The sequence below is a fragment of the Papaver somniferum genome, chromosome 9, assembly GCF_003573695.1.
Source record: "Papaver somniferum cultivar HN1 chromosome 9, ASM357369v1, whole genome shotgun sequence".
Taxonomy (NCBI): domain Eukaryota; kingdom Viridiplantae; phylum Streptophyta; class Magnoliopsida; order Ranunculales; family Papaveraceae; genus Papaver; species Papaver somniferum.
In genome coordinates, this window is record NC_039366.1 from 154,805,783 (window position 1) to 154,822,480 (window position 16,698).

General features: G+C 41.6%; 1 protein-coding gene across 1 annotated transcript; it reads right to left on the reverse strand.

Moving 5' to 3' along the window:
* Positions 1 to 15,867: 15,867 nt before the first annotated feature.
* On the reverse strand, positions 15,868 to 16,293 carry LOC113312747 (phosphopantothenoylcysteine decarboxylase subunit VHS3-like). Its single transcript, XM_026561485.1, has one exon. It carries the CDS (start codon positions 16,291 to 16,293, stop codon positions 15,868 to 15,870), a length of 426 nt encoding a protein of 141 aa, XP_026417270.1.
* Between the last annotated feature and the right edge of the window lie 405 nt (positions 16,294 to 16,698).

Here is a 16,698-nt window from a genome sequence, read left to right on the forward strand (position 1 = left end):
TTTCCTAAGTCATGGATAATGTCATGCATTTCAGTCAAGTTTGCACAAGAGTGTTGCAAAAATATTGAAGAACACTTAGTCTACAGTAAGTCATATTGAATTGCAAGAGTGCAATGTCAGTCGGAACTGAAGGCAGTAAGCTAAGTTATGCATATCAGGGTGATATGTTGGCTATTTGAAGTGTATACTTAGGCACGGAATGGCTTGAAGAAAATATTTGTGATGCGAATGCGAACGAATGAGGACCATTGGTTTAGGGTTAGCCAAAAGATTAGTACTGTCGATATTTCAGGAAGAGTTCTGAAAATGCATAGCGCGATAGATCACAAAAGCATTTGGGTGTTGAGATGTGAATGAAGTGGAGATTAAAGCATAGTCGACGATGCGACAATGAAGCTGGAATTCATAGGATTAGTGGCAAGGCAAACAAACTAAGTGGTGGCTTTAAGTACTAGGCAAATAAGGTTTGGCGAGGTTAAAGGCCAAACAAAGTTTGATGATTTCTGAGAAGGGATTAGAAGCGTATAAGGCCAGAGAACAAGTATAACGAGTATACTTGGTTGCGTTCAACGAGGACGTTGAAAATATTAGGTGGGGGAGGTCTATGACAGGGATGCAAGTGGAGCATAATGATTACGCGTTACAGAGGGCCAAGTCAGTGTGCATCCAGGATGGCGCGACACTGCGTAGACTTTCAAGTGCTAAGAATGCAATAACCCCGCAGGGCCAATGAAGTGCAAGGGTGGCACTACATTGTAAATACATTTGTATAAGTAATGAAGCTATTGGCCGACACAATAAAGCTTCATTAAGTAGGAGGCAAGACAAAGCCAAAGTTGCAAGATGCAACATGCAACATGCGAGGTGGCATGTCCGTGGAATTGATTTGTCCCAAAATCAAGGATGATCCAAGCATGTAAAATAGACTAAGGATTGGTCTATGGAATTAGTTCAAGGCTGGCCAAAGCTTGAACAATGCAAACAAGTTGGTAATGCAAGAGTTGCATTGCTGTTGTCGAGCTAATTGGCGAAGTGAAGCATATATGACGCATGAGTAACTAGAGTGAGCTTAAGGAGCTGGCCTCGATGTTTGAAGCATAAGGATTGTCTGTGCATGAGTTTGGAATGATAAACATGCAGCTCCAAGAGAGCTGAACGTTGGTGCAAGACAGAATCCAGTATGGCACAGCAAGTGTGCAATACGGCTCAAGTGACAGTTATAAGTTGGTTATTGGCTTCACAAACGTGCCAAAGGTGCGAGACAAGCTGGAAGGGTTATTAAATGAGTTCATAACCTTATTAGAGTGTCCCTAAACGTTCAAGACAAGTGTGGCTTCAATATGCATGACAACACAAAAGGTGGCAGTTGAAAAGCAGATTGGCGGTTATGGAACTACCTGATGGGACACATGGTTGTTCCATGCGTGTGAAAGTGTTGTGCACAGTTTGGCCATTATAACCGTTGTATAAATAGCCCTAAGGAGTGGGAAAATCAGTAGGCTTACATAGGAGAGTTACTCTCATGTTTGAGAGAGTTAGGCATTCACCAAGAGGGTGAATGGCCTGTTTTTGGCCCATGTGAGGACGAGTTTTGTAATCTTCCTTTAGTGCAATTAAATGGGTTTGTTGCAGTATTCTTTGTGTTCATGATGTTGCTGATGTTGTGTGAGAATTGGTTAAGTACATGGAAGAACCTCTTATGCTTATGGGGGCATGGAGAGTTAGAGAGAAAGAAGATGAAGACTTTCGTTGTGCAAAGCCTTTAGAGTGAAGGCAGATGCGTACTTTGATGCAAGTATGCAAGGCTGGGTACTTATGGTTGAAGCTGATTCACTGAACCACATAGTATTGCCGGTCATGTCCCATGAAAATTTTAGGCGATTAAATGGGCGTGTGACAACAGCGAATATGGCTGGACATCGGGTTGGCAGAATACAGCCAACATGGCTGGACACCGTGTTGGCAGTGGACAACCAACATGGCTGGACATCGGGTTGGCAGTGGACGGCCAACATGGATGGACATCGGGTTGGCAGAATACAGCCAACATGGATGGACATCGCAGTTGGCCAGGGTGGTAAGGTACAGCCATCACGTCCTGGGGAGTTGATGAATGATTTTTGCTCCCCAATTAAAGTTCTAAAAATGTCAAGTTAACATATATAGGGAGGGGTAGTTGGTTGAAGGTACATATGCGGGCCATGTACCAAGTAAGCTCCACAGCTTAGACGGAAGAGTACAAATGATGCATAAGGCTCATTTATAGTTGCGTAACCTTTCGAAGAGGGCATTTGATGCTTAGGCATCACTATGCCATGTCGCAAACCAAGTATTCATCACTTGGATGCATTTTGATGGAAGGGCCTATACGGACTAGGCCATTACCATTATTGCTTGGCCACAGCCATGCAAATGAGTTTGCTTAAGCTTCTGTCCCTTCGGGATGAACTACGGACTGTGCTTGATCCCTTTAGAGTAGGGAAGGGTACGTAGGCAGTCGCAATGAGTTGCAGCATTTCCGGTCCAGCACTTTGTCGCTCATATCATCTAATTGTGAGATGATTACAACATTCTGGCCTCTCATATCATCTGGCTCGGTAGCTCGACGCAAGAGGTGATTGTGGCCAAACTTGATGAGGCAAGTTGCATTCCATCCACTGGATGCTCATACTCCCTATCAAGGCGTTCGACATTGGCCAAAAACCCGAGTGTCGTAATTTAGCTCAAGAGGAGTCCATTTTGATGGGAAACGGCCCAAATATCAAGACATGTCGATCTATAGATCCACATGGACACCAGAATTTAGCTAAATTCCATCGTTTAGGGCCTCAAAATGCCGTTTTTTCCGTTTTAGGAAAGTTTTTGTTTCCTTAATAAACACTTCGCGAAACAAGGGTAAGTTGGGACGGTGTGGGAGATAAGTTAGCTGCATCATGCTCCACGAGCATGCTTGAAAGGGAAAATGGATGTACATTTTCCTAGCTTTGAGTCCCGGATCGTAGCTTCATCAATGGCGCACCGGGGGAGATTACGGCCTGCGGGGCAACGCGCCAAAGGAGTAATTTTCCGGTCCGTCACACTACCCTTGTTAAACAAGGGTACCGCCTTTGTGTGGGGATAAACACAGTGCGCTGCATTCGAGAAACTAATTCAATGCCTCGTCAGCCCCCAGTTCCTCAGACCTCCGATAAGGGAAGTTCCCCTCTATCTCTACATGGAAATTCACTAGTTCGACGATAGGCGCGGTCCTGGCACAAGACATGGGGGGAAGCGAATTTCCACCTATTTACTACGTCAGTCGGGTCCTGCGAGAAGCGGTACTGAGATACCCACGTGTAGAACATGCATATTAAGGTATAACCGATCCTTGTGATTGGTAGAACCGATTGAACCCATGGTTGTGATTTGATATTTGATTAATCACATAGTTGTCTTGGAATACAGATGAACCAATTCTAAACTTGTTTGGAAGTGTGGTATAATCGATTCCAAGATTGTAAATATGAAAGATGATTTACAAAGAAAAGATGTCAACATACTTTGAACACGAACAATAACTCTTATCTTTTATTGTTCAAAGATATTCCTTAATAACTCAAGGAGATCCCGGTCCGAAATAAATTAAAAATCTTTTAATTAAGGTTGTTAGTTTTATATGTTTTAATTACCATCAATTATATACATATATCTGAAAAATAAAAATTAGTAATGTGCATTTACTAATTGAATATTTTCTATTGAGAGATTTCAGAAATATTGGACAAAGCATTTTCAGGAATTATGAAAACCAATTTTGGGCATTTATTCCATATCTTGAGAATATTCGGTTTTGGAAATTCCTTGGTGTCCAAACATCCTTGGTCTATAAATACCTAAGTTTGCATCTCTAGCAAACTATCCTAAGAGCCAGGCAGGCAAACTTCATCTTTTTTTTTTGTTTTTGGTGGAGCCGTGTATCCGGAGAAGAAAGTATCCTAATTAGGCGAAATCTCTTACGACCGCTCGTTTAAAGACTTCTGTGGGATCAAGAAGCTCTACGAGTACCGTTGGTGGGAAACTAGATAATTGCAGTTTATTAGTTTTCGATTGATTTGATAGACTAACGGTTGTTGAACTTTGATTGCACCTAGTTTGTTTATTCTTGAGAAATCTTCTCTTCTGATATAAGATTCACTCAAACTAGATCGAAGTATCGACTGGATCTTTAGAACTGTTTGTAGATCTAAAAACATTTTGTGATAATCCATTGTTAACAGACTCCGTTCTGTGCGTGATTGATCACAAGAGATTCAAGTGGTGTTGTGCAGTTTTAAGTGAAAATTAAAGAAGATGAAGAAGATTTCTTATTGGTTTCTCATATCTTTGTGTAACACAAACCTTGATCGGATGAGATCCAACTAGAATCAGATTTATTCGATTGATTAGTTGCGTAATATCGGCATCGCTTTATAGTCTCTTGTTAGATTCTATATTGATTGATTTCAAATCTAAACTCTGCTACTTCGGTAGTTATTGGATAGATTGATCTAACCAGGCAAAGGAGTTTATTAGTTTAAACAGAAGAGCCTTTGCATATGACTTGAGATATCTTTATCTGGAAAGAATCATTAGAGTTGTTACCAAACATATTTGTTGTTCCTTTACTGTTTGGAATACGATCCAAAGGAATTTTTCTAGTGTGTGCACTTATTGAATGTCGGAAGCACAGGGATACTGAAGAAACTAAGTGAACTAGGTTTAGTTGCTTGGTCTCAACTATACGAAGTTGGTTTAGATTTTGTATAGCGGCATAATTCTGAGAGTATTCAATTCTGGACTTGGTCCTGAGGTTTTTCTGCATTTGCGGTTTCCTCGTTAAAAAAATCTTGCTGTGTTATTTACTTTTATTTTCCGCAATTATAATTGTTGTTATTATAATTTAAAGGAAATTACACAAACGTTAACTCCGTATTACTTGATAGTGATCCTATAGTGATTGGTTAAGTCCGAACCTATTATCAAGTAATCACACTTTGATTGTTGCATTGTCTTGATCTCGTATCCATAGACGATCACACAAAATGTGAATAACAATTTGTCGTATTGTCTCGACTTTGTCCATAGACAATCACTTTCTGTAAGAGGAATTATAAGTGGATATTTTAAAGATTGTGGTGTATTTGGGTACCCTCGTCTTTTCTGTTAGAGCATATCTCGGTTGAACACATCAAGCGTTGGAATGTCAAGTTCGGTTGTCATATTTTAGTGAATCAAAACTCATTTAAGAGTCGCTTGATTATGTATTATAGTCAACTTCGTATAGGTTAGCTTGAAAATATATGAAGATATGAGACATTACAAGTATTACGAAGACTTAAAGAAGTGAAGAAGTAAGAAGCTACAACGACAACATCATCTTTCCACTTGAGGTTAGTGATATTTGACTTGAACTGTTTCATTCCCTAACGTATCTTTCAAGTCGTGCATATTGAAAACGAAACAGCGAAGCATGAATGCTCTAGATAGACATAGTATTAAGGAATACAATATGAAGTTTATTGCTTAACCATTAAACTTTGTAGATAAGACATCAACATAATCGTTTAAATGCTATTGTGATTATGTATGGGTATGAGGTGAGGATTCCATCCTAGGAAACAATGTTTTACATGTGTGTAGATGGTGGATTTTCGACAAAGGCTAAAATCGTAAACCCATAATTATACGAACTCTTGATCCAGCAATCAGACGTGAGTATTGAGATACGAGTCTCTCATCGAATCTCTGACTGAAAATACTTTTTCTCAGAATACATGCGGATATGTAGTCTCTCGGCTGGACAACGACATATCTTAATGAATACTGAACACTTCAGTAATTATTTCTATATAGAATCACGAGATTGACGGCTCCTAGACAGCTTGCTCTGCTAGTATAAAGTGATAACGTCTTCAGGATACAAGCAACAAGTTTTCCCTAACTATATAAAGGATATGAAGCTCCAGCAAGCTCATGTCAGAATAATTAATGCTCCTAGACAGCTTGCTCTGCTAATATAGAGCCATCAGTAAATTATTCTTAAATTCTTGGATTCATCCACTGAATTTCCGAAAATATTCAAATATTTTCGCAATATTTCGTTACTTCAATCTATGGTTCTTCCCAACAGAATTCCATGGGTTAGTAATAAATATTTGACGCACGGTCATCTGAGCTACCTCTGAGTAAGCCCCGGCTCAAAAGGTGCAAGTGTACTCAACGATGATGCACTAACAATCACCGCACGAACAAGTATTTCAGAATACGACGAAACGATGAACCTATACAAAATAGGAAGAAAAATAATAAATAATTAAAATATTGACCAAGGCGCTGGGAGCATAGGCTCATCGACTGGCCGGCCGTGCCGTGGTCAATCCCACGCCAGTTTTATATTTTTGTCATATTTTCTGTTATTTTCCTTGATATCATTAAAATCCTTTCATTTGAACAAATATCCTTCGTTTTGAGGAAACTCCTCGATTTCTTGGTGTTTCCTTCACACCAAGGAAATAATATAAAATTAGGGAAAATATTGTGGGGTCGTGATTATTGGCCAACCGGCCATGCCTTGGTCCCATTCTGCCCCACACCTCATGGTTCCTCATTATTTTATTATTAATTCCCTAAACTCATGAAAACTCCTTAATCTCATGGTATTTTCACAAAACCATGGAAAATATAATATAAAATTAAGGAAACCCGTGGGACCGGGCCCCAGCTGGAAGGTCATGCGTCATCCGGTCCCACACGCCTTATTATTTTATTATTATTATTTTAAGGTTTCCTTGATCCCATAAAATTCCTTGATTTCATGGTGTTTCTCTCAAATTATGAAAATTCCTTCAAATCATGGAAAAATACGCATAAAATACATAAAATTAAGGAAGCTCGTGGGACCGGGTCCTAGCCAGCCAGTCATGCCCTAGCCGGCCCCACACGCCCTTATTTTATTATTGGACGACGACCAAAGGGAGGAGTCCCTTAGTGATGAAAAATGGTGAGTTTGTCCGTCACAATGTTTGTGCAGAGAAACTGAAATTGGCTTTTTGGAAATCACAATTTCATGAAATTAAGCTCAAACTTGGGATCATCAATCAAATTGATTACAGATTTCAGTCAAACACCATTAAACAAACAGATTCACAGTTCAAATTTCTTTAAAATAGCCATCAGATCGATTAAAATCGATCAATTTCAGTATCATTTTATTAAAAGCAGTTCCTTTTCATCATCGGCCTTCACTGTTGCAGCAGTAATCTAGTTTTAATATTATTTGCTTCCTTGATCCCATGGAAACTCTCACTTTAAGGAAACTCCTTAATTTCAACAAAATTCCTTGATTTCATGATATTTTCATAAAATCATGAAAAATATTATAAAATTAGGAAAAGGCACCATGGGACCGTGGTCACTGGCCGGCCGGCCATGCCTTGGCTCCAGCGGTACCACGCCACATATTTCTTCATTTTATAATTATTTTCCTTCATCTCATGAAGTTTCCGCAGTTTCAGCAAAACCCTAATTTTGTCATATTTTCTCGAATTGATGCTCAACTGCACGCCAGAAAATATCAAAATTCTCAGGATTGAGACACGGACGTGTTGACGACGTGAGCATGTTACCTTGACCGACCAGGGTTGGATCCTTGGCTCACAATGAGCCTGTCCCATGTATTTTCATGATTTGACCTAATTTGCGCAATTGCACGTATTAGGTCCAAAATCTTCCAAATAATTTTGGATTTTCATGGAATGACCGTCAGTCGATCCCGTGACCACCCAGGGATGACTTCATGACCCCTTGGTCGGTCCCTCACCTCTTCATAATTAATTAGGTTTTATCACCTAAGGCTCAGACGAGCATTATAGGAGAAATGATTGAACCAACATTTGATCATTCTTTCATCAACAAGTCACCAACTCTTCAAGAGACCTTGGTATTTGCTCACATGAGCATATGGGCGCTACATGGTCGATCCATGATCCCATGTAGCCGATCCCTCCTTCATTCCATGGATTGATTTTGAAATAAACCATCAATTGGTCATCAATTGATCAAATTAGGGTTTCTGAGTCCAAGGATCATAATTCCAGTTTCGAACACTAATAACTTTAAGACGATCTCATGATCAGTATTGTTATTAATTATGCTCGGTTCAACTACCAGTATTCTAATTAATGTTTTATTTTGGTCACGCTACCAATAATTTATCAGACGAGTAACACTTGCTCAGATAAGCAATATTTGCTCAAATCAAGGAATATTGGTTCAATTATCAATATTCAACAATTCATCGAATGAGAAATACTTGCTCGCCTCAACTATCAACGTGAGAATTATACCTCTGTCTCAACAGACACGTTCAATTCATGAGTTTCAGAACATTTTGCAAAATCATGTTCAACTCAACAAATACATGGACCCATTGTCCCATAAAGTCATGAAGTCAACAACTGACTAATTAACCACGAGACGTTAATCGTGTCACATGGGGGATATTAACTAGGGTTTTGGTATGGCGGTCTACGGAACGTGTGTTCATACACACGATGGAATGTGAGCAAGTCGTGCAATCAGTTGAAGGAGTTAACAAAGTAGTGGATGGAAAATCGACCAAGTCTCCGCACGATGAGCAACTGGTTTCAAACACGATTTCCATTTCCCCACTCTTTGATTCCATCAACTGTCACACTTCATGGGATCATGGTGTCTACAATTCCAGCAATATAAATAAGTCTCTAAAATCATGATTGAAGATACAAGAATCTCAAGTTTCACAGACAACACGAGATCAACACTTCATCAATTGAGCAATTACTCTCAACTGAGTAACTTCAATCATTCAGAACTTATCTTATTCAGAATTCACAATACACCTACAATCTTTGATTCCACGCATTTCTCAGCTTCCCTCCTACAGATCAAGCCATCCTCTCTTGTGACCGAATTTACTCTGGAACAGCCATTGTCTTGGTTTAGGCCGGAGTACTACAGATTGGTCTCTCGAATTCAAAGCACTCCCTTCTTGCAGTGCATCTGTGTGATGTTGAACATTTTGCTCCGTTCAAGGAGTCTCCTCTGTAAGGTCGTCTCCTCAATCCCGTGAAAACCAGCAAATCGTTTTGCCCCATCTACAGATTAGCGACCAAAGTGGGAGATCATTCTCTCGATTGCAATCTCAAGATTTCACTAGATGGTTGGTCTTAGGTCTTCATCAGAAGCTTCAAACCCTAACCAGAGTATTTCAAATGGTGACATTCCTCACGCTCGTCCGAACGACTCTGGTAATATTCGTCACTCCTACTTTACTACTCTTTTTCCATATATTGATGCGTTCGACGGAGAAATTCCATCATTGGTTGAATTGGCATGGAGGCAAGAAATTGTGACTAGGAGCATCAATCGATTGAAGGAGGCAATCGATGAACTCTTCAACTGTATGGTAGAATTGAAAAAACTCTTGGGAGCAGAAGTGGTAGATCATCCCAGCGCTACTGCCAACGATACCCCTCAAACCAACAGCTTTACTACTTACAAAAAGCCGGTAGACCAAGAAGTTGCACATCTGATCGAAAGTTTATGTGAGCTTCTACACTTCTCCAGAGATCAACGTACGAGTACATTCGCTGCACTCAACCAGATATCGTCAGACATACCTCTGACCCCCTCGTGCCTAACAGCTGAGGAAACACCTGTGATGTCTGACCATTCAATCATATGGAGAAGAAGACCACATGGCAGACGAAGGACACAATCGATCCCTGTACGTGACTGGCTTCATCAGAGACTACGAATTCAAGAGAGCCCTCGTTGATACAGGTTCTTCTACAAATATTGTCACTATGAAGACTCTCAAGACGGCCAGATTCCCACAACACAAGATTGTCCGGCACCCTATCCTGATGACAGGCTTTGAAGGAATTCAGATCCATACATATGGGTATGCATACATCGATTTGAAGGTAGGGCCTATTCAGTCAAAATTCAAGTTCCATGTGATCGAACAAGAGCCCGACTATCACATGATACTTGGGCGCCATGGCTCCATGATAACAAAGTGGTCCCTTCCATGTACCATCAATGCATGAAGGCACTACTCAACAACAAGATCGTTCGTATCCCAGCTTCGTCATCTCCTTATGCTCCTGTCTACAATGCTGAATTCCTTGAATCTCAAAAGAGCATCCCGGAGCCTCCAAGCAAGGTTTGCAGCATCCCACTTCCACATTGGAAGGATATCGCAAAGGTCGCCGACAAGCCATCATCCTCATATCTAAGGCGATTAAGTCATCTACTACATCGGTTAAACGCCGTAATGATCAGGTTTCAACTCCAGGACCAAACTTCATAACCAGCCGTGATGCGGGGGGGAGGATCGTTTATCGCCGACGGGAAGATTAGCAATTAATCTGGGAGAACGATGAAAAGTCTCCCCACCCTGAAGAATCATGTCAGAACGAATCGTCACTCGAAGATGAGGTTCAAGACGCCCCACGAAAATTACAAGACGGCACCGACTCTACCACCGATAATTTCGAGACAATCAATATTGGGACTGAGGATGATCCAAGGCCGATCCTGATTAGTTCAACACTGTCATCGGAGGAGCGGGTGGAGTTGATAAAGCTGTTGAAATAATATCAAGATTTTTTCGCCTGGACGTATGAGGAAATGCCCGGTCTAGACGACAAACTGGTCACCCACCACCTGCACATCGTTCCTGGCTCCAAATCTGTCAAACAACCGCCTAGGCAATTTAGACACGAAGTCGAGGAGCAAATCAAAGTCGATATCCAGAAACTACTAGCAGCAGGATTCATCAAGCCCATTCAACATCCAACGTGGCTGGCAAATGTTGTTCCTGTCAAGAAGAAAAATGGTCAAATCAGATGTTGCGTCGATTTCAGGGACCTGAATAGATGTTGTCCAAAGGATGATTTTCCTCTACACCCAACATTGATATGCTCGTCGACGCAACTAGTGGCCACGGTATGTTCTCATTCATGGATGGTTACAGCGGATACAACCAGATCAAGATGTATGAGCATGACGTCAACAAGATTGCATTCCGTACTCCCCTTGGGAACTTCCATTACACTGTGATGCCCTTTGGATTAAAGAATGCAGGTGCCACTTATCAACGAGCCATGACTGCCATATTCCACGACATGATGCACAAACAAGTGGAAGACTACGTCGATGATGTGGTGGTAAAATCGAAGACTCGAACGTCTCACTTCGAAGTCCTGAGACAAGTATTCGAGAGATGCAGAGAATACAAATTAAAGATGAATCCTTTGAAGTGCGCTTTTGGTGTTTCCTCTGGAAAGTTTTTAGGATTCCTAGTCACAGCCGAAGGAATCAAAGTCGATCCGGACAAGACGAAAGCTATCACCACCATGCCTCCTCCACGCACCGTGAAGGAACTACAGAGTTTTATGGGCAAGATGAATTATATTTGACGCTTTATTCTTGTATTGGCTCAACTCATTGCCTCATTCACCCGTCTACTGAAGAAAGGAGCAAGTTTCACCTGGACAGACGTTCAACAAGAAGCCTTCCATAAGATACAGCAGATACTATTGTCACTTGCTGTCATGAGGTCTCTAGTACAGGGACGACCCCTGATTCTTTACACAGCCTCCAGTGACGTTGCTATCGGAGCACTCCTTGCTCAGTAAGACGACGAAGGCATCGAACGACCAATCTACTACTTCAGTCGCACAATGAGAGACGCTCAACTCTGATATCCAAAGGCTGAAAGGGCATGTCTAGCATTAGTACATGCAATCCAGAAATTCAGGCACTATTTACTGTCCAACAAGGTCGTACTCGTCTCCAAAGCTGATCCTATAAATTTCATGTTATCAAAGCCATCCTTGATAGGGAGGCCAGCGAAGTGGCTACTCCAGATGTCAGAATTTGACATAGATTGCACGCAGCCTAAAGCGATCAAAAGCCAAGCAGTTGCAGACTTGCTCGCTGCTTTTCCAGGAGAAGATACGACAACATTACACGAGGATATACCCGGTGGATTTCCAGATATCTTAGTTATCAAAGAAGAAACATGGCTTCTATACTTTGATGGATCCGCCATCCCTAGCAATAACACCAGAGGAGCGGGCATAGTGCTAGTGTCCCCATCTGGTGAAGTTTTCTCACATTCGTTCAAGTTGGATTCCCACTGCACCAACAATTCAGCAGAATACGAAGCCTTCTTATTAGGATTGTCCCTGACCAAGCAAGTAGGAGCGACACACCTTGAAATAAGAGGAGATTCAAAGTTACTGGTCAATCAGATGAATGGAGCATACTCTCTCAAGGAAATCACGCTCGCTCCATTCTGAACCGAAGCTCAGCGACTATTAACTCATTTCGCTGATGCCACGATCGTCCATACTGGACGGACCAACAACAGGCATGCCGAATGCATAGAAACTCTCGCTTCTAAGCTGTAGTTCGAAGGGGAAGAGAAAACAATCACTGTACAGAGGCGTATTGTGTCGTCTACCTGGCTCACTCAAGTCGAAGACATTTCAACAGACGATTGGCGGGCACCCATCATTCATGAATTGAGCAGCTCTATTTCAGAAGGCAAAATCAGCCTCAAAGAATTGAAGAATTATTTCCTTCTTCACGGGGCGTTGTATTACCGAAACCCTGGTGGATCCCTATCACGATTCCTTGGAAATGATGAAGCGGAAGAACAACTCAAGCGCATACATGAAGAAATATGCGGACAAACACTAGTAGTAACACTTTACAGAAGGCTTCAAAGGGAAGGATACTACTGGACTTCCATGGAAGCTCAAACAAGGACTCTACAAGGATCTTGTCCCAATTGTCAGACACCTCCCCATCACTTAGAGGTTTTGACAGTCCTCAACACTGGGGACTGGAGGGAGCCTTACATCAAACATCTCCGGGACAACGAACTACCAACAGAAAAGAAGCAAGCAGTCAACCTCATTCAGAGATCTAAGAGATTTGTATTTCTTGACGGGATCTTATACCGCAAAAGCTTTAGTGGGAATTTACTGAGATGTTTAGCTGAACATGAAATCCCAACAATTCTGAAGGAAATGGACGATGAATAACATCAAGGAAAGAGAAAATTATTTGTCCAAGTCCATGAGAAATATTACTGGACGACCATGGAAGACGATGCAGCCGCATACATTCAGTGGTGTCACCAATGCCAAATCCATGGTAATCTTATCCACACTCCTTGTCTCCCGTTGAATTCAGTGAATAGTCCATGGCCCTTCTACAACTGAGGACTGGATATCATCAGGAAGATCAATCCAGCATCTTCAAAGCAGCATGAATACATCATCACTGCAACTGAGTATTTCACCAAGTGGGTTGAAGCGATTCCTCTTCGAAGCACCACCGGAGTCGCGATTGCAGCCTTCATCAAAGAGCACATAATATGTAGATTCGGTGTTCCTAAACACATTGTTACTGATAATGGAACTCCTTTCGCGAATAAACATGTGACTGAACTGCTCGAGGAATACGGCATCAAACAAATCTTCTCCACACCATATTATCCCCAAGGAAACGGACAAGCGGAGAGCACCAACAAAACTTTGATCTGAATTCTCAGTCGGAAAATTCATGACAATCCTCGAACGTGGCATGAACAGTTGTGTATGGCTCTATGGGCTTATCGAACCGCACCAAGGAGCTCAATCGGAACTTCGCCATATTCCTTCGTCTACGGAGTAGACACCATACTTCCAGCAGAAATCAAAATTCCTTCAGCAAGGATTGCAACATCCAGTGGAGTACAATGGGATGAGGCCGAAGTATCCAAGTCAAGAATCGCTGAACTAGACATGATCGAGTCAAGGAGAGCTAAGGTGAAAAAATACATAGAAACCTACAAACAAAGGATCTCCATGGCCTACAACAAAATGGTAAGACCTCAAACATTTCAAGTAGGAGATCTGGTATTAAAGACATCAAAGCACATTCAACAAGATATGTTCGCTCACAAGTTCTCTCCGAAATGGGAGGGACCATACGTAGTCATCAAGACAGTATCCAGTGGGTACTACAGGATCTTAGCTGTGGATGGAGGAGTGGAAGGGAATATAATCAATGGCAAATGGCTCAAAGCCTATTACGCCTGATTCATGAAAGCAATTACCTTTTCATCATTCCAAGCATTTTCAAAAATGTAATTTTCATTCCTCCAAAGAGCGTGCAAATGCTCCTTTGTTCATTAAACATTTCATAAATGAGCAAAATTCCTTCATATCATGATCAATTATTCCACCTAACCAGAAGCTTAAACCTATTCAAAAACAACAATCATAAATGCTCACTCAGAGCAAACCATCCAACAATGGGTAATCTCTGTAAGCAACCCTGTCAAGCTTCTTCTGGAAACTTTTGGTTTTCATCTTCAACTCACGTACCGCCTTCTCAACCCGAGCTGACTCCAAGGCGAGCATCTTCTCCTCCTCCAGTAAAGCAGTGGTCAGAGAAATCGCATCAGCGGCCTCCGCCTCCTTATGAATCTTGATTATCTCGAGCCGATGACGAAGCCATCCTACATTGAACCGCAAGGTCTCGCAGTTCGAAATCATCTCATCCCACCTATGTAATTCCTGATTCTTGACATCTCGCAGGCGCATCTGGTCCATCTCCTCAATGATCGGTAACAGTCCTGCAACTATAGTCAAGAGGGTTGGTAGGAAACCTTTCCACACTTCAGTCGTAGAAATATGCCCATATCTTTTCCAGATTTTGGTGTAAAGGAGTGTATGACACTTGGGAATGACGAATCCACCGACTACCTCATTGTCCGGGAAAGTATTGATCAAAGGAGCTTCAAACAAGAGTCCAGTTGTTGGATATTCACGAGCGTGAACCGTGTCTTCAACCTCCACAGATTCTGCAGAGTCTTCACCAACTCGGTTGCTGCTGCCTTCAACCTCAACCACGGTCACGGACTTTCCATTCCTCCTCCTTCTAGCATCAACGACGACACGGACGTTCGCCTGCGACATGAAGAAGTATTTAATTTCACCGAAATTGAGCATAGTGGAATTTCAAGAGTTATAAGATTGCCTACAGATGATCCAGCCTCAGCATGAGCTGACCTGTATCGGGCAGAGGCTCTAACAGTCCGCTTGGGCCTTGAATTATGAAAAGAAGGATTTTTCTGATCATCCTGCAACGAATCATTTTCTTCTGATCAATAATCTCGATCAGACAAAGATGAACAAGGTATACAACTTACTGAGATGGACGCTTCTATTTCACGCTTCGACTAAGGATCATCTTGAGAAGAAATACTACTGCTCGACATAGTGACAACAAGGCATGATGATCGAAACTTCTCTGCACGATGAAACTGACTCAGGAATGAAAGAAATATTCAGGTAGATGATGGACTCAAAGCCTTGAAGATATATATATATTAGACACGGTGGATGTTTATCTTCTGCGAACAATCAATTGAGTTACTAGTTTCACTGAAACCCTAAGTTTCAAAGATCAATACTGAAGACGCGGAGGAAAATAACGCACTGGGGACTGAAAATGACATAGTCAGAAAATAGCCACGCAGCTTTGTGCACGTCATGTGTCTCTTGGCCGTACTATGGTACTTCTCACAAGACGGAAATCATCGAAGGAGATCATGATGGATTTAGGCGCATGGACATTGGTCCATGTCATTCAATCAGAAGGAATCAACATTAACAAAATGTTTATTATTCAGAAGAAAGCCCTAACTCTGAAGCAAAGTCATTCAAATAATCAAAGAGATGTCTACTACGAAGGCTAAAGAACGTTCAAATATTCAAGAAAGAAAATAAGATGGAAGTAAAGCTACTCGTCAGACTCATCCGAATTATCTGATTCGTCATCACTTTCCTTTTCATCATCTGAATCATCAGATTTGTCATCACTATCTTCCTCTTCGTCGGAATCAGCGTCAGGACCGTCGATGAAGTCCGGATAGGCATCAAGATCATCATCTGAGTCCGAATCTTCTTCCGCTTCAGCTTCAATTTTCTTCATGGTCTTCCGGAACTCTCTTTCATATCTGTCAGGCTTTATCTTACACTCTGGAAACACCCACTCAGCTTCCTCTTCGGAAGCATCAGTGTCATAATCAGAGGGCACCCCATCAAGGAATTGACGTCTCTCCTCAGCCGCTTGTATTCGACGCCGAATTCGGTCCTTTTCGCGCTGACGGTTCCCTGCTTCATCATCTTCAGCCTTTCTCTTCATAAGTCCAGCATAAGTGACCATTCGATCATTCAAGGGTATGCCAGGCTTCGTTCCCTCATCAGAGTGGTCTTAGCTTTCGATTTGGCTATAGGAGCTTTGGAATCCTCATCAGAAGAGCTAGAAGAGGAAGAGGAATACCAATAATCGTAATCGTTCCCGCTGAAAGTTGACATTTTCTGAAACCAGGAGCACAAAATTATCAACGTGCAAGTAAATCCATCTGCAAAAATAGTAATTCTTAACTCTTACATTTTACGATTCCACTAAACAGTAGTGATAGTAATGCAAGAGTTAACACCTCAAAATCGTTCGTTCCTTCGAAACCTACAACAAACGAACGAAGTTCAGATTTTCATAAAATCATGAACACTTCCACCACTGTAGTATCATGAAAACTAAAACATTATTTCATCATAAATGATTGCT

Coding starts and splice junctions, on each gene's coding strand:
- LOC113312747 (XM_026561485.1), bottom strand. CDS start 16,293: ATGGTCACTTATGCTGGACTTATGAAGAGAAAGGCTGAAGATGATGAA.